This window comes from Haliotis rubra, unplaced genomic scaffold (genome assembly GCF_003918875.1).
Source record: "Haliotis rubra isolate DU_JTF1 unplaced genomic scaffold, ASM391887v1 Scf575, whole genome shotgun sequence".
NCBI lineage: Eukaryota > Metazoa > Mollusca > Gastropoda > Lepetellida > Haliotidae > Haliotis > Haliotis rubra.
Window position 1 is genome coordinate 204,140 of NW_025767274.1, and position 19,110 is coordinate 223,249.

Here is a 19,110-nt window from a genome sequence, read left to right on the forward strand (position 1 = left end):
TTTTGAGACATCTGACAGGTTTGGTACTCTACCAGGGTTTCTATGAATGAACTGTCACACAGTTTTCAACAAATTTCTAGCCAAAACTTAAAAAGTAATGGAAAGTCTGACACCTTTTCCCACTGATTTACTCTTCCTTGCCATCTTGACAAGGGCACCTAAATTCTGAATGATGACCTGTTCTGATAGGTGTATGGTACTTCACATGAACTCTGAGTTGACAGGCTGGAGGTGCCGGCAGGTATTCTCATGTTGACAGCGTGCAGGAAGTCACACCTCTCGTTCTAAGATAACAAATCACTATCAATATGGGTATAACACTTGTCATTCAAAAACATACTTAAATACACTGATATCGTAAACATGGCAAGATTAATGTGCTAGATATTTTTATGTGAAACTCGTTGAAATAGATATGATGTTTTTGTTTTTCAAGATAATCCGAAGGTTTGAACATGGATTTTATGACAGGTTTGAATAGCATCAAACCGAAGTCCTTGTTTTAATTTACCCCTATTTATACACTTGTATGACTGATGTTATGTCCCACGAATCACTTCATCAAAAGAAGAAGGAGACTAATCCTTTTGTCCCTTCAGAAAGGACTTTCTCCTTATGTGCCGAGGTACAAGAGAGGGAGCTGGCTAGTCACAGCCTCATAAATTTGTTTTCAAGACAAGTTGAGAGGTTTGGTGTAGGCCTTAATTCACTTTTCCTCAACATTTGTAGCTTGTCCTGCTTGAATGAAACAAGCGTTAACTTGTTAGCTATGTTAAAATGCGCTCTCAGTTTTATTTAGTTATATTTCATAGCAACTTTTAGCTTCTCGAACTGATTCTGATTTATAGCCGTCATATGTGACTTGTCAGTGAGAACAACAGTCACTGTATTATTTACCTGTCAACACAGGTAAGTAGTCAGGCTAGCTGACTTGCAGGAATGTTGGTGGCTGTAGTCATGTATCTTCTCTAGCTACTCAGTGGGGCACAGTTACTGTGACCTCACAACTGAGACCTCACTGTCATCTCAGCTAGGCCAAACAGTACTAAAGCAGGTCATATATTTACTTAAAATGTTTCGTTAGTCAGTAGAATTTCTGGAGAATGAGGCACAAAAGTAATTTCATCATGAACAGAAATAACTTTTGTCACAGATTTGAAATACGGTTATTTTAAACGGAGCTTTCGTTATCGATTAACTGTGAGTGAGTGAGTTTAGTTTTACGCCACACTCAGCAATATTCCAGTTATATTGCAGCGGTCTGTAAAAAATCAAGTCTGGACATGACAATCCAGTGATTAACAGCATAAGCATTGATCTGCACAATTGGGATACGATGACATATGTCAACCAAGTCAGCGAGTCTGACCACCCAATCCCGTTGGTCATCTCTTACGACAAGCATGGGTTACTGAACATCATTTCTAACCCAGATCTTCACGGATTTATCAATAACACTATTTTAACAGTGCTTGTCATGCATTGATATTTAGAACCAAGCTTTACAGCCTCACCCTGTTTAATGGTCATGTTGTCAGTAAAATACACTTCTAGTTCTATAAAACAATAACAGTTCCTGTTACTGTATTAACCAAATATTGGATACTTTTATTTCCAATTATGGATTTCTCACAGACTTTGCCCAAATATCACCTCTGACTAAGCCTGCATAAATCGCTGTATGTACGTAGCAGTTATTGATCTGACAAGAGATGACATCAACATGCCCATCGCTTCACCCTGTAAGGGGAATTATCTGCACGCTGGGTTTGTGTGGCTTATCTCTCTGATGACGTACATCACCATGTGATTAACACTCTGCAGTGGAATGTAACATTGTGACTGCCATCAGAATAACCAGCTATATTGACCTGTTGTCATGGCAACTTACTCTGACCATCTCCATATATGCCAACATCATAATAATCTATTGGCTATGCAATTTTGTATCATCTATATCTAGTTAATATGTCAGACTTGTTTGGTTGACTAATGTTGTTATTGCAACATATGTGTGATATGTTTTACAAAATTCTGAATATGATATGACATGGGTTTAATCAAGCGAAAACAATTTATAAATGTATTCATTAATGTAATGTCAAGTGATGCCCTTTTACCAGGTGGGCTTATTTTCCTGTATACCATTATGTAAGCAAATGTTTTAAATTGTATGTTGTATGACAGTAATAACAGTAGTGCTTCAAGGCATCAGATAGTGTTAATTGGCTGAATACTTGCCAGGGACAGACTTCAGGGTTTATATACTACTCAAAAAAAGTAAAGAAAACCCAGTTATTTCATACTACTTTAATTAACATACACTATTAACCTACTGAACGCACTTTGTGACTGACTGACTGACTGAGTTTGGTTTTACGCCGCTTTTAGCAATATTCCAGCAACATCACGGCAGGGGACACCAGAAATGGGTTTCACTCATTGTACCCATGTGGGGATTCGAACCCGGGTCTTCGGCGTGACGAGACAACGCTTTAACCACTAGACTTCCCCACCGCCCCACGCACTTTGTGAGGCAGGGCGGTGTGGTAGCCTAGTGCTTAAAGCGTATTCTCTTCACGCCGAAGGCCCAGGTTTGATTCCTCTCTTGGGCACAATGTGTGATGCCCATGTCTGGTGTCCCCCGCCATGATATTGCTATAAGCGGCGTAAAACCAAACTCACTCACTCACTGGCTGACTTTGTAAGGCATTGCTGGTACTGGCCTTCGTCAAAAACTGGCTGTATGGTTAAAGTTTTTATTCTGAACTTTAGAGATCTTTATGAAGAATTGATAACTAACTGAATACTGGTAGTAATTTTCTCTGTATTGGCCATGCTGTTTGGTGAAATTAAAGCCACTTTGCCAATCAGAAACACTGCTTACAATTATCAGAGTCTGGCTTGTGGTGTCTTTAATTCATATTGGGGTATCTGTAAAGATACAGGGCTATGTACCAATACAACTTTATCAGCCTCTGAGGACATCCATATTGTTTTTCTCAGCACACTACATACAGATGTCACACCTGGTGTGGCTGGGTGTTCACAGGTTGTGCATACTTGTCATACTCCCCAGGGAGTCCAGTCAACAGGTGTTGTCAATATGAACAGTGTGTTCACTTCCTGGTCTAATTAACCTTGACTACCTGGTGTGTATAATTGTTGTCAACATGATGAACAATTATAGAGGATTCCTTAGTTTGGCTGGTTATTGAGTCCCCATTTTAAAGTTCTAAGGTTAAAGTTAGGACAAAGACCCCATTCCCCCATTGTAATTTGGATATGAATAGGAACTATTGTTTAGGTGTATTCAGTAATTTATGCACTGAATATTTATTTAAAGAACAATTGGTTATCTATCAATGGGCTGGTATGGTGACCCTCATCTGTCATTGTCTACAAAGGCCTACTTACAACAGAAACATGATATGTTAATGCAGTCTTTCCTGCCATTGTTCTGACAATATCTGACAAGCAGTTTATTGTTATACATATTTACATACAGTGTTTTATTCAGAAAAAACTAATCACTGTTACATATGTACAACAGTTTGTAAGTTCCTGATGTTTTTCATGAAATCGGATTTGTCAGTTATCAGTTTCTACCCAGGATAAAGCAGTTTCATCCCAAAGCCACAACTTAGAAATACCATTATTTATGACCCAAGCTTTATATATTCTGAAGGGGCACCTGGTATTTGTTAGAAAAAAGTCATCAGTTTCTGGAAATGCCAGAAATACTAATTTGTCCTCAGGTGCATGATGATCTGATATGCAGGTAGAAATGATTCCTTGGAGACTCTTTCATGGGGACGTAGATGCCCTAATCTTCCAAGGTGCCGCAATTCACCATGTAGCAGCTTGAATCACAGATCACCAAGATTATGTTTCCAGGCGATGTGTCAGCACCATACCTGTGTTTGTTGGTTCCATCAAAGTGGCAGATGTTCCTGACCTGCGTCACTGCTTTCCCCACAATGAGCTGGCATGCCTGGATATACATGAAATACTGTTGACACCAATGTCACTTATTAACTCACTGGGGTGTGGGGTAGCCTAGTGGTTAAAGCGTTGGCTTGTCACCAAGACCCGGTTCGATTCCCCACATGGGCACAATGTGTTAAGCCCATTTCTGGTGTCCCCGCCCGTGATATTGCTGGAATATTGCTAAAAGCGGCGTAAAACTAAACTCAGTCAGTCAGTATTAACTCACTTCTTCGTTCAGAGAAAAGAATTAGGAAATTGGAGCACTAACTGAAAATAAAAAATTCTGTCTCAGACAAAACAGCACACAAATTCCAATGGACATGTGAAAACTTAAACATCTCGATGAGAGGCCCATGGCACAAGAGCCATTATTCTCTCTGGGTTAGGTTTCAGTGAATATAGGTTACACAAAAGCAAATAGTTTCCGATTGACTTCTATAGTAGCGTTACAATAGTTTTCAAATTGACTAAGCCCTGAACAGTTATAATATGTACTTCGGGCATAGATTGGCCTTAAAGCAGCAATAAAAATGAAAAAATGACTAACTCAATGAGTACAGAAAGCTTAACAGACCAACCCCAATTTTGGACAAAATGTCAATGTCACAAAAATGTTGAAAATATGTGTGGCTACAATCAACATAAGTCATCATGTTAAAAAAGGCAACACGAAATATTGAAAAATATGGTCAGTTTTAATTACTGAGTGTATGTACATTTAAGAAACACAAAAAGAGTTTCAGCAGCTGGGATGTACTGAAGATGTACTGTGTTACAGTGAGTATAGCAGAGGTTGAGAGGCGGCTGGAAGCCGGTTTCAGCAGCTGGGATGTACTGAAGATGTACTGTGGATGTACTAAAGTTGTTTTGTGTTACAGTGAGTATAGCGGAGGTGGAGAGACTCTGGAAGTGGTTTCAGCAACTGGGATGTACTGTGAATGTACTGTAGGTGTACTGTGTATGTACTGAGGTTGTTTGTGTTACAGTGAGTATAGCGGAGGTGGAGAGACTGTGGAAGCGGTTTCAGCAGCTGGGGTGTACTGTAGATGGGGTACTGACAGAGGACAAGCTCAGGGCATCACAGCTACAGTCAGATGCCTTCATCAGGAATGTAAGTGTCAGTGAGTTAATAATAATGTACCGGTATGTAAAAGGTAAATGAAGGTATGTAACAGTTATGGCAAACAATGATATTAGCATGTGGCAAAAACTTGTAAACCATTCTTTCTATTACGTCTTTATTTTTATTTCCCCTTCACATTTTTATCCCCACAACGCGTTTTTGCGGGGGTATTAAAATGGACTCCGGCCCACCTGTCCATCCGTCTGTCCGTCCATATTTGTCTTTCCAGAGCATAACTCTAAAACCGTTCACTATTTCTTCACCAAACTTGGTACATAGATAGGTCTGGTGAGGTACTGGTGCCTTTTGGTAGATTTGGCTTTCTGAATAAAGTGTTTTTGACATTTCCATGGCAACAAGTTTCACTTTGACTGAAATTGGTGCTAGTACTCTTTACCGGAGCAGAACTCTAAAACCGTGTAATGTTTCATCACGAAATTTCATACATAGGTAGATCTGGTAGTGAACTGGTGCCTATTGGTAGTTTTGGATTTCTGAATAAAATATTTTTGCATTTCCATGGCAACAAGTTTGACAGACTGAAATTGGTGGTAGTGCTATTTTCCGGAGCAGAGCTTTAAAACTGTTCACTATTTCTTCACCAAGCGTGGTACATAGATAGGTCTGGTGGGAATTACTGGTGCCCCTTTGGTAGTTTTGGTTTTCTGAATAAAGTGCTTTTGGCGTTTCCATTGCAACAAGTTTCACTTTGACTGAAATTGGTGCTAGTGCTCTTTATTAGAGCAGAACTTAAAACATGTACACTGATTCATCACAAAATTTCATACATAGGTAGGTCTAGTGGTGAACTGGTGCCTTTTGCTAGTTTGGGATTTCTGAAAAAAATGGGGTTTTTTGCATTTCCATGGCAACAATTTTGGCTTCAACTGAATTTGGTCGTAGTGCTCCTTTCTGGAGCAGAACTTTGAAACCTTTCAGTACTCTCCTTCCACTTAGCTGTATACATGCCAAAACATTTGACATAATCATAACTCGTAGACATATTCATGAAGAGTATTTTGCCATTGAGCGGGGAATATTGATGACTTTGTCTTCTTGTTTCAATAAATTTTGCTTCTACATGCAGTTATGTATGGTTATAAACAACTCAAATCACCCACAATGTTTTTGTCATAACAGTTTTGTAGGCATTTCAACCCCGCAAGTGGCATGGACTAACTAAACAGTTGATTATGTCTGTCAGTTTGTCATAAACATGTTTGTTATGAATTTACTATGTGTATTTGCTGTTATGAACTTAGCATATAATGTGGAAAGATGTTATACCTTACTTGGCTTCAAACAAGAGCCAAAAGTCACCAGAATGTAATGCTTACATTCCTTGCCTATGACACATTTGATCACAAATTTGTTTATTGACAAATAATATCTTATGTATTATTACATAATTCATAAAGCAAAAGAGAAATCCCACAAAGGCACTGATTTGTGAAACATTTGTCAACCCACTGTAAAAGTGTCACAATTCAAAATCAGCCCTGACCAATTTGTAGGTGATGACAGATTCATGTTATCAATAGGGAACAATAATAAAATGGAAGGGCATCTATCTCTCTCAGGTATGCCATAGGCAATAGAGTGACTAAAATTAATTACATTTCTATTGTAAATATGTTGGTTACTAGAGAATATACTGAATATCTGGCAAGTCCCGATTGTTGAAGTTTTAGGATCTGTTAAAATCTGCTGAACACATCAGCAAAAATGAAGAAAGTCTCTTATCTCTGCAGTGTAAACTGGATATACATTAGCATGGATTCTGAAGGTTTCACTAGGCAGGTCGCATTATTAGGTCTTTTTAATAGAGACATACGGTTTGAAAATATTAGCTATGGTAGTGGGTCTGCTACATTATTTAAATGATCACGTTTAGTTCATAGATATCTTGCATACAAATTACAAGCAGATGCTTCAATGCATACTAATTATTTCATGGAGCCTGTAACTACTAACAAGCTGTCAGTCAGAAGCTCCACGGCATGCCATGTCAGAATGGGTCCCCTGCTGATCTTTAGAGGGGTGTTAGTAGACCGGATGTCAAATGACTCTTGGTTCGCAATATGTCATCAAAATCACCAATGTGGATTGTTGCTCATGATGTCAGCGACTGGATTTTCTGATCCAGACTTCATTTTTCAGGTTGCTGAAGCGTGAATATTACTGAGTGAGGTGATTAAAAACAGACAAACAAACAACCTGTGTCTTCAACATATATTTCTATTGTTTCTGTACTGTATCAGATCCTGAAACAGTTCAAGGCTGGGGATGGAACGATTTCTTTTGAGACTTTCCTCCGGGCTCTGAAGTGGGCAGAGATGCAGGACAATCGCACCAAGGCAAGAGGTGAGTAACGTCATTCAGCCAGTGTCATAGCATTCAGATGATATTTGAGTCATGTGCAACTTTTTAATATTTTATGTGACAATATTCTAAATGACTTGATACAATATTAATGACATAAATCAGACCATGAATCTCTGCATTTGTCATTTGTTTTCTTAAATTATTCCAATCTCACCTCTCACCAAGATTTGCCAGAATATGGCTATGGCTTTTAGTTGTTTCTGTGAATTGTTTAGATCCTTCATCTGTTCAGCTGAAATATATGCTTCAGATGCTGTCACATTCAATATATTCAACAAGGATCTGTTTCCCCTGAACTAAAGTATGTGTATAAGTAATAAATAAAAACCTTTCAGTCATACGGCTCACAATTGATTGTGTATTTTGTCTGGTAAATAGATTCCAGATATAATGAACGATATGTATATTTTTTTTAACTTCTTGTGACAGCAATCTACAGTCTACTCAACAATGGCAATCCACTCAACAAGGACATACTGTCTCGCATCATGAGGCGAGTTTATCCTGACGATAACTCGGTACTGTACCCTTGGATTGTTGTGACACTTACAATCAGAGATAAATATGTTATCTTTCATACAATGTATCCCTGTGCTGTAAAAAATATTTTATTTTCTCAGGAAAATAAGTGAAATGATCAAGAAAGGATTAAAAATGCTTTAAATGTAACCTAGCACTGAAAAGACTATAAATAGAAGTGGACCTTACAGAACATTTTGTTAAATTCACTGTTAATATCTGGCTTTCAGGATGACATCCAGAGAGTGACCAGCATGTTTTTCAAACAAATGGATCCGCAAGGAAGAGGTGAATTGTTTATTTTATTGACAGCAGAGTGAAAACATCTTACTAATGTTGAAACACCCAATGACCGGTGTACTGCAAGATATATTCTCTCTCACACAACTTCTAGATACTACTAAGTGAAAACAAATATTGGAAGGGGTTGCTTGACCAAGGGGAGATAATTTGTGGTTTTGATAGAGTTATTCCCCTTTGATATCAATTTCATGCAGTCGCTTCCAGTTGCCTAAACTCATGAATGTGTTCAGTGGTTAGTAATGATGTATTATGCCATGGTCTATTTAGGGATGATCAACGAGGACCAGTTTGTGGACGGGGTGATGAAGCTGCCCCAGTCAGTGCTGGTCAGTGTCCTAGCCTTCAACATACTACCCCAGGACATGAGAGAGAGGGTCCACAGAAACCTGCCTGAGGTGGGATTGTATTATCATTATTAGTGTTTGGGTGTGACTAATGGGTCCAAGACTTACTTATATTGCATTATAACCATGGTGGTGAAGACCAGCCCTTACTCAAATCTTAGGAAGATCAAGTAAGGCCTGAGACACACCCATTCATAGAAACTATTGATTCAAGTTCATTTAGGTTCAAAAAGGTTGTATGTACCATTTTGTGGTATTTAAGGCTTATTGTTGACAGCTGAAAGAGCAGGGTAGTGCAGTGTTTCATTATCTAATTATTGGAGTTACCTCTAAGTACCCCTAAAGAAACACAAACAAACAAACAAACACACAGAACAACCTTTGTCTTATCTTCATTAATTGAAATACTCCCTTTTTAAACTAACACCATGTTATGATGCCATTCCCCATGCCAGCCCCACACTCACCAAAATCTTCCGAACCTATGATTCTCAGCTGATAAAAAAAAAAACTCAAGTAGATTGTCACGTGAATGTGTTTGCTTTATACAGTTCAGCAGTCGAGACGTAAGTCGTCAAGCAGGCTTCACCCCTGGCAACCCACCCCCGACATATCGACCAACCACCATCAGTCCTCAAGGTCGTATGACAGTGAGGCAGGTGCCATCCGATGCCATCTTGAGGGAAATCGCGGAGAAGATTCACAGACGAGACTGGGATCTATTGGCTAACAGACTCGGGTTCCTTACAGAGGACATCAACGGCTTCAGAGAAATATATACTGATAACTCCCAGCTGCAGGTAATTGTTTGTGTTTACATGTTGTATTTATGTAGAACCAAGGCAAAATGTGACAACAGGAAACATACTTGTCCACCACATCAGACTGGTATGAGAGTTACTGACCTTTGAGTGGGTCCGATGTAAATGAAAGATATCGTGATATGTATTCCTCATCAATGACAGTGGTTGGGTAGTTATAATTTAATCACTGTTCAAGTTTATCTATCTGTCTGTCTCTCTCTCTCTCTCTCTTAATCTCTCTCTCTCTCTCTCTCTCTCTGTCTCCTCTCTCTCTCTCTCTCTCTCTCTCTCTCTCTCTCTCTCTCTCTCTGAATAAATTGATCTGTGGATGCTTGACTTGGATGTGTTTCATGCATTCTATTAATATACATGCCCCTTTAAGTATGTTTTTCTTCTGTGTGCAGGTGTACACAATGCTTAAGGACTGGAAGATGAGGGAGGGGATGAACGCCCGGGCAGACCTACTGGAGACCGCTCTCAGAGAGGCCAATATGGTGGACGCCTCACTCATCTTGTCTCCCTGACGTCGCAACTAAACTGAGACATGTTTGGGATATGATAATTCCTACACATACTTTTAGGCACTTTCACATTTGACTGGAGATCATATGTACCTTGACATTTACATGTATAGCCTTCCTGCAATAGAGCCCTTAATTAGATTAATGGTGTAACAGTTCTTAGTGGGTTTCACAATCAATTCTGTTAGGACAGTTTCTTCTGGGTTTATGTTTGGTATCAACTTGGAGGTGGCACTTATTCTACATGAATGGAGTTTTATATGAACATTTAAGTGCTGTAAACATCAAGGGTGTCGTATGTAAACCTAAACTCACTACTTCAAAAGTTGGGGTAAAGCAATACTGGCTTTTTCATACATTATTCCATCTGAACTTTCCGAACAGCTCTAGCACTCCATGGCCTAAAGGAGCTGGTCATGAATGCTAGAGTAATTAAAGAATTCTTCATTTGGATCTAACAAAATAATTCATACAGCATCAATACCACAGATTGAAAAATCTTCAGCATAGCAGTGAAATTTCTATGAATGGCTCGCTGAAAGTCTGTGATGACACAAGGTGTTCTCGAAAAAGGTAAACATGTACTGCCCTACAAGCGAGTCATTCAATGGTTCAAATGATACCAGACTGCAAAATACTGCTTCCTCAAATCACTGGATTGGTTGAATATATGACAAGGTGAGCTACAGCGAGGTAGTTCTACCAGTACAAGCTGTTACGTTTCCAAAGACTTAAATTGGCAGCTGCAGCTCTCTCACCCCGTCCATGTGTGTTGTATATGATGTGTTCTGTTTACACCAGCTGAACCACATCAGTTGAGACACCCTGGAACACAAACCACAGGTGATTCTCATTGTGTTTTATGTTATTTACATCATTTGAATTCATATTCCGTCCAAACAATATTTCTTTACATTCCATCCAGCTGTTTTCAGTGATTGCCAAAATAAAGACTATGTTTGTAACCTGTGTTTTGTAGTGTTGATTACAGGGACACATTCACTTCACCATTGACTGGACAGGTGGTCTACTGGTGAAGGTGTTCACTCACATTGTGAAAGCGTGAGTGAGTGAGCGAGTGTGGTTTTACGCCACTTTTAGCAATATTCCAGCAATATCACGGTGGGGGACACCAGAAATGGGCTTCACACACTGTACCAAACATTGTGAAAGAGGATGGTCAAGTAAGCTAGAAGTTAAAGCGTTCACTCGTCACACAGAAGATCAGGGTTCGATTCCTGAGGTACAATGTGTGAAACCCATTTCTGGGGCCCCTGCATCATGTTGATGAAATATTGCCGGAAATGGGCTTCACACATTGTAAACATGTGGGGACTCGAACCAGGCCTTCAGCTTGAGGAGCTGCCGTGTTAACCAACTGGCTACCCCACCGCCCCTACAGAGATCAGAGGTCCGTTGTAAGCAGCAAATTCCTGCCGGCTATATCACTATTCTGATGTCAGGACAGAGACGGGGCTGTTTGCATGTGACAGTGACAAAAGTACTGTCATTATAGTAGGGCCTGGTTCTTATTGTTGCTGCCCCTTACTTGACAAATTGTAGAGCCAGTTTTGAGTGTCAACCTAAATCTGTGTTTCAATATGATTTAATTTGAGATGAACCCTACTTTTTCATGTATTTCCACTTTGGAGTGGATTACCTCTAATTTTGATTTGGTCATGTTTGAATATTCACGGATCTAATATGGTCATTCAGTGTGTTCATAATTAGTTCTGTACCTATGTCAGACACATTTCTGGAACAGCTTTTGCACTGTAAGGTCAGATACTATTATTCACAGATCGCTCTCATATACATTACTGAGTGCAGTGGTGGGAAATAAGCAATATCATCTTGTGGCATGGATTTCTTTCAATTTTATGGGGTCACTGATACAATGAATACTTTGTTGTCTGTATACCACTCGCTCATGCACGCTAATATATACAAATACATTGATAAGAATTGATAAGTTCACGATGCAACTTTAAATTGTTTGTATCTGATCCTCTATCATCAGTTAAAATCGAACGAAACCTTATGCAAATCTGATGTGGCGTCTGTAGGTGCCAGTCCGACATCATACGTCACCCAGAAGTGACCGAAGCGGTAGTAAAATACTCATCGCCCATCACATCACCCATTTCCTCTAGTCATTTCGTTACCAGTTAGCTGTAAAAAGAAGAAAGGTGTGTTGGAGTGGAAATCGCAGCTAATTTTGGAAGTAACCTGCACATGAAGCAAATCTGTATAGCTTCTGTATAATCGGGGAATTTTCAGCATTAGGTTCCTTAAACGTAGGTCCACCATCTTAGATCTCCTGATTCATCATGAATATGTAATCGCTGCCACCACGCACTACATCAGAAGTCGGGTATATGTGTACAGCATGAATACAGCGATGACTGATAGCAAGTGTGTGGATGTTGTTTGGGTGTGTGAATGTCACAGTGGCCAGTAGACGGGACATCGTGACTCACAGACGGTCCACTCCGGGTCACGAGTTCACCCAATGCCAGTCTAGCTGGTCCTCACGACCGACTGTGCTTACCGAAAACCAATTCTACCTGGAATCGGTAGTGAAGTAGAATAATGTGTTTACCAATCACAGTAATTCGATTATCAGACAATGTCCAAGAGGATTGCATCCATGGGTATGAAAAAAGGCCATAGCAACTGGAAGCTCACGCAGAATCAGGTACCAACTGTCCAGTATTATGTAAAACCGACCATAAGGATGGGATACCTAGAATCGACATGGAAGTAATGTAGACAAGGATTTCAGAAACATCTACCTTGACATTAATTCAGTTACCAGGACAACAAAGAATTCCAAGCACCCACGGGTTTGAGAAAATGGCCATGCGGGATTCGAGTCCGAATTCACGTCCCTACTAGATCTATCCGACAGGTTGTAACTGTCGCCATATGAGGTCTCATGGTCTCAGTGTATGTCATGGATGTATGCCACAGCCACAGTGTTCCTGAGATCGCGACTATAAACCGCTGGTTTGCCTGCACCAGACTCCAATACATGGAGCCCTGATATAACATGCATGCAACATGTTTATTACCAACACACGTGAAACAGTACCTATCCCCACCATACGTAGAGTGTGAAATAACACATCCTGTGGTGTTAAATTATCGAGTCTTGAAGACTTATCACGTCTGTTAGTGGTTGTACAACTGTGCAGTATACTCCACGTCATTGTTGTGTTGGATTTGAACTTTTCAGCTTTATAGGTACTGCTCAGCACCTACCCTATACCTATAAGAAACTAAAGATTAAACCCATCCATCAATCCTGTCTCCACTCTGTAGTGTACGTGACATAACGTAATCAGTTAACAAATGCAGAACACCTGTTCAATGCATTCTCACTTAAGTGTCCCAACTTGACAGATACCCGGATGTAAGCAGATAAGCTGGGGTATTTTCCCGCTGTTGTTCGCAATGTACCATCGTTATCACAGCCTAGAGTGTGTGTAATGAGGTGTTTGTAAGTCCACTGTACTGCGGTGTTTGGTCATTCTGGTAGTCGAGAAAACATTTGTATGGACTCGTTTGTTGATTAATGCTGTTTTTCAAGACATTCCACCTGCATGTACCAGTGAAGATCCGGGTTAGAATATTGATCTTCAGTAACCCATGCTTGCCGTAAGAGGCGACTAACGGGATCGGGTGTTCAGGCTCGCTGACTTGGTTGACACATGTCATCGGATCAGGAATTTTGTCATGGGGATGTGTGTCCGAACCGTCCGCCCCCTCTGGATCCGCCAATGCTGGTTTACACTTGATTATTTACAGACCGCCGCCATATAGTTGGAATATTGCTGAGTGCGGTGTAAAACTAAACTCACTCACTCACTCCACCTGTATGACGGTGGCCTGTAAAGTGGCATGTCTGGACCAGACAAACCACTGATTGTTGTTATGGTCAACGAACCACGCCGCCGGGTACGATGGCATACCAAGAGCGAAGATTGACTACTCTATCCATTAATCACTTCTTACAGCCAGCATACTCTGCTGGGAACCTTTATTAACCCTGAATGCCCGCTGGGTGGCGTGTGCAAGCATGCGATCACACTCCGATTAAAAAGGACCGTGTGTCTAGAAACGTACCGCGAGCGTTTGATAGCGTAACGCGCCCGTAAATAAGTCCCTTGACAGGCCATGATACAATTAATCGGATAATGAAGTAGACTAGGAATTAGCTTTACGTGCTAGTTGACTACATTAGGTTGGTTACTGTAAAGGGATAATCCCTTTACACGTATAAACAAACCGAGTTCTATGGATCACTGCGTAATGTCTGAAGTACACTTTGTCGGCCATGCGCTGGCGCTGTACATATTTGTAAGTCGGCTATGTACAAATGAACGTGAGTTTGTGGTCATGGATCATCACACGAATCCACTTAAACACTACTCTTACACAATATAGCATATATCATCACGATTTCCTTGTATGGATCTGAAATCTGCGTTGTGTAGGAACGCTAAACTGTCTTCTATTTCTTCAAATATGCATCAAACCTTGATTGGCAAGATGTATTCTGGCGCAATTAAAGGGTCAAGTACAAAGGCTGAAGAACATGCGACTCTGAGATGACTATGCAGATATTGGTGATACCCAAAGAGGGATATCATTACAGTGGATGTACCAAAAGAAGAATACCATTTCATACAGCTTATGGTGCCCAAATGGGATACCACTGCACTGGATGTGCCCAAAGAGGGATACCATTTCATACAAGAACTTGATGATGTCCCAAAAGACCAGAATCATTACATTCATTTGATGATGTCGTAGATGCCGATCGTTCTGATGTCCAAACGATGGGCACCATTCTACATTTCTGACACCCTTTTCCCTAGCCATAATGATATCATTACAATCATTTGCCGATGTTCGAGAGAGGGGGTGGGATGTTCGAGAGAGGGGGTGGGATGTTCGAGAGAGGGGGTGGGATGGGTATTACATCAATAATGGGATTCTAACAAGGGAACTGTTACACATATTCAATGATGTCCAACAAGAGGGGTACCACTGCATACATTATATGATGTCTAAAAGAACATCATCTTATTATAATCAGTATATTCCAGTTCCACAGACATGCCGAGTGAGCTGTTTCAAAAAGTGTACAAAACCGCAGGACGGTTCCAACTCCACTGAGGGTAATCAGTGTCAGAAAGACCGCGATAAACGCGTGGAACGTCCAGACTGTGGCCAAATGGTGTATGTTTGACTTGGGGTAAATTATTTATAATACCTGTGTCAGACAACCTTGATATGATTAACACCCCGACATCTGGTGGTCGGTGTTTGACGTCAGACCTCCCCTCGGCAGCTGTATACTGTTGAGTCCTGTCTTATATTGATCTGCCGAGACGTCTTGCAGGCGATACATGACAATACAACGTAAGGGGGATAGATATGGAAGTAGGCACATTCATTTATTGGAACAGTTACCAAAGCCATAATAAACTAAGGTTTGAACTAGAATATGCTCAATCTATGGAAGCTAAAGTCTGCCAGTCCCAGGCTTGATATGCTTAGCTGGTTGTTGTGTTACCGTCACAGTCCAGCTGTATAACAACGGGCTTTAAATAAGCGTGTCCAGGAACTTGGTGTTTCTGTCCAAAATCTTGCATGTCTGACCATTCCTTGAATTGATCTAGTTCCCCCGCAAGACCATGCTTGTAAGATTCCACTACCTGGATCGGGTGGTCAGGCTCGTTGACTTTGTTGCGACGTCATCGCATCCCAACTACGTAAAACGGTGCTCATGCTGTTTATCACTGGATAGTCTGGTCCAGATTGGATTATTTACACACTGCCGTTACAGACCTGGAATATTGCTGAACGCGGCATTAACTACCAATCAAACACCTCCTCCGCCTCTTGTAGACCTGAGTGCCGTTGTACAAAGCGATCTTAGCACTAAGAAGACCGTAACTCCCATAGCTTAACATAGACTTAAGGTAGCCTTAGCGCTAAGGTTGTTTCGTACAACAGGACCCAGATCTTTATCTCTATCCTATAACCCAGAATGAATCTTCAGTAACCCATGCTTGTCGTAAGAGGCGACTAACGGGATTGGGTGGTCAGGCTCGCTGACTTGGTTGACACATATCGGCGTATCCCATTTGCGTAGATCGATGCTCATGCTGTTGATCACTGGATTGTCTGGTCCAGGCTTGATTATTTACAGACCGCCGCCATATAGCTGTAATATTGCTGAGTGTGGCGTAAAACTAAACTCACTCACTCACTCACTCCATCCTTGAACACGTTCTTCTAACTCCGACCTGACCTATCCGTCCTCGTCCATCTCACAAAGGCCTTATCTGAACTTTCTAACAGACATCAGTTTGATAAAGCTACTACATATAATCCAGGAAATTTAAACAATTTAAAAAAATGAATGTCTGTCATAGCAGTAACAATTTAACGTCTTGACTGTACTGGTGCCTATCTTTAGGTTCATATTTCCTGTTATATGGTTTTGCAATCCTCAGGTGTGCAGTATGATGCATGCATAAATGAGATGTCGGAAACCTGTAGACCTCAGCACTGAGTTGCCTCTCGGTAGTCGGTCATCAGCAGGATGCTTGTGTTTCTATACCGACCTGTAGCTGTGAGTGGGTGTGTGGCATGACTGTGTCCGACTCTTCCGTCAGGTAGTCACGAGGACGTGTGTTCATCTCGTCTCTCTCTGTCTATCCAGGTTCCAACTATCTATCTACCCCTATCCTATCCATTCTGAACTATCAATTAACGACCCGACCGAATTGATCTTTAGCCGTATCCATCCAAATGCCCATCAGCCTGACCGGTTTCTATCTAATCTTGATAAACCACATCTTCTCTCTTTCTATCCAACTCATGATTTCATTCTGTTATTCTGCCTGATCCCCTCTATTCAATACTCTATAAAACACGGATCGACCTCTCTTTCCATATCTGGGATCAGGTAACCTTGTTGTTAAGGTGTCGGGCCGGTTCGAATCCGCAATGTGTGATGTCTGTTAGTGATGTCCTCACTGTGAGGTAGCTCGAATACTGCGTCAACAAACTTCATTCGTTCTTTGCATGACCATGCTGTCATGGTTGTATATATAGCTGCGATATTGCTGTCATGGTTGTATATATAGCTGCAATATTGCTGTCATGACTGTATATATAGCTGCAATATTGCTGTCATGGTTGTATATATAGCTTCAATATTGCTGTCGTGGTTGTATATATAGCTGCAATATTGCTGTCATGGCTGTATATATAGCTGCAATATTGCTGTCATGGCTGTATATATAGCTGCAATATTGCTGTCATGGCTTGCATATATAGCTGCAAATATTGCTGTCATGGCTGTATGTATATATATATTGCTGTCGCAATATATGCTGCAATATTGCTGTCATGGTTGCATATATAGCTGCAATATTGCTTTCATGGCTGTATCTATAGCTGCAATATTGCTGTCATGGCTGTATATATAGCTGCAATATTGCTATCATGGTTGTATATATAGTTGCAATATTGCTGTCATGGCTGTATATATAGCTGCAATATTGCTGTCATGGCTGTATATATAGCTGCAATATTGCTGTCATGGCTGTATATATAGTTGCAATATTGTTGTCATGGCTGTATAACTTTGAACCCAATTTCACCTCACCTCACCTCATGGCTGTATATATAGCTGCAATATTGCTGTCATGGCTGTATATATAGCTGCAATATTGCTGTCATGGCTGTAAACCCAATAACGTGGCTGTATATAAGCCCAATATTTGTCATGGCCTATAGCTTCAATATTGCTGTCATGGCTGTATATATAGCTGCAATATTGCTGTCATGGCTGTATATATATAGTTGCAATATTGTTGTCATGACTGTATAACGTTAAACCCAATTTCACCTCACCTCACCTCATGGTTGTATATATAGCTGCAATATTGCTGTCATGGCTGTATATATAGCTGCAATATTGTTGTCATGGCTGTATAACGTTGAACCCAATTTCACCTCACCTCACCTCATGGTTGTATATATAGCTTCAATATTGCTGTCATGGCTGTATATATAGCTTCAATATTGCTGTCATGGCTGTATATATAGCTGCAATATTGCTGTCATGGCTGTATATATAGTTGCAATATTGTTGTCATGACTGTATAACGTTAAACCCAATTTCACCTCACCTCACCTCATGGCTGTATATATAGCTGCAATATTGCTGTCTCATGGCTGTATATATAGCTGCAATATTGCTGTCATGGCTGTATATATAGTTGCAATATTGTTGTCATGGCTGTATAACCTTAAACCCAATTTCACCTCACCTCACCTCATGGTTGTATATATAGCTGCAATATTGCTGTCATGGCTGTATATATAGTTGCAATATTGTTGTCATGGCTGTATAACGTTAAACCCAATTTCACCTCACCTCACCTCATGGTTGTACATATAGCTGCAATATTGCTGTCATGGCTGTATATATAGCTGCAATATTGTTGCAATATCACCTGTTGTCATGGCTGTATATATAGCTGCAATATTGCTGTCATGGTTGTACATATAGCTGCAATATTGCTGACGTTGGCATAAAACGTAAGTCACCCACTCGTATACATCAGCCCCCGCGTGTACATTTTAATTTAAACTTAAACTATTTTATTTCTCAGTTGATTATTTGTCGCACAATGTGTTACTTTAACGACATGTCAGATTGTGTTTGTTTTATCACGAACAACTAGGACGGATAATTTTAGAACCAAAATGACAATAAAGTCAACAAACTAACATAAAACCAATTGTTAAAGTAATCTGCAAGCATTACATTTCAATATCAGAATCTTGTTGCCTTGACGACGAACGCTGGAACAAGCACCGAAGACATCGTGTGTGCCAAATGTGAATGAAAATCTATCATCTTTGGTTCTGGAGGCGATCGACTCGCATGCACTTCAAACATCACCATGTTTCGCGCCGACGGTTTTGTGTTTTTACATATAACATTTCAAACACTCGACAATTTATTGATTACAAAAACATATCTCTGAAACAGACGATTTACCTGAAACCCCTCTTGGAAAATGGACTGC

The 19,110-nt window shown here is 40.4% G+C and overlaps 1 protein-coding gene across 5 annotated transcripts in view; it reads left to right on the plus strand.

The window, feature by feature from the left end:
• Positions 1 to 10,953, plus strand: part of LOC124254552 — a 28,324-nt gene extending 17,371 nt beyond the window's left edge. For all 5 annotated transcript variants that reach the window (XM_046688376.1, XM_046688374.1, XM_046688377.1 and 2 more), the window contains exons 3-9: positions 4,977 to 5,101; positions 7,375 to 7,477; positions 7,928 to 8,016; positions 8,248 to 8,305; positions 8,588 to 8,715; positions 9,216 to 9,464; positions 9,872 to 10,953. In XM_046688376.1, coding sequence (XP_046544332.1) covers positions 4,977 to 5,101; positions 7,375 to 7,477; positions 7,928 to 8,016; positions 8,248 to 8,305; positions 8,588 to 8,715; positions 9,216 to 9,464; positions 9,872 to 9,991 — 872 coding nt within the window. In that variant the 3' untranslated portion in view covers positions 9,992 to 10,953. The remainder of the gene's footprint in view (positions 1 to 4,976; positions 5,102 to 7,374; positions 7,478 to 7,927; positions 8,017 to 8,247; positions 8,306 to 8,587; positions 8,716 to 9,215; positions 9,465 to 9,871) is intronic.
• Positions 10,954 to 19,110: the final 8,157 nt, after the last annotated feature.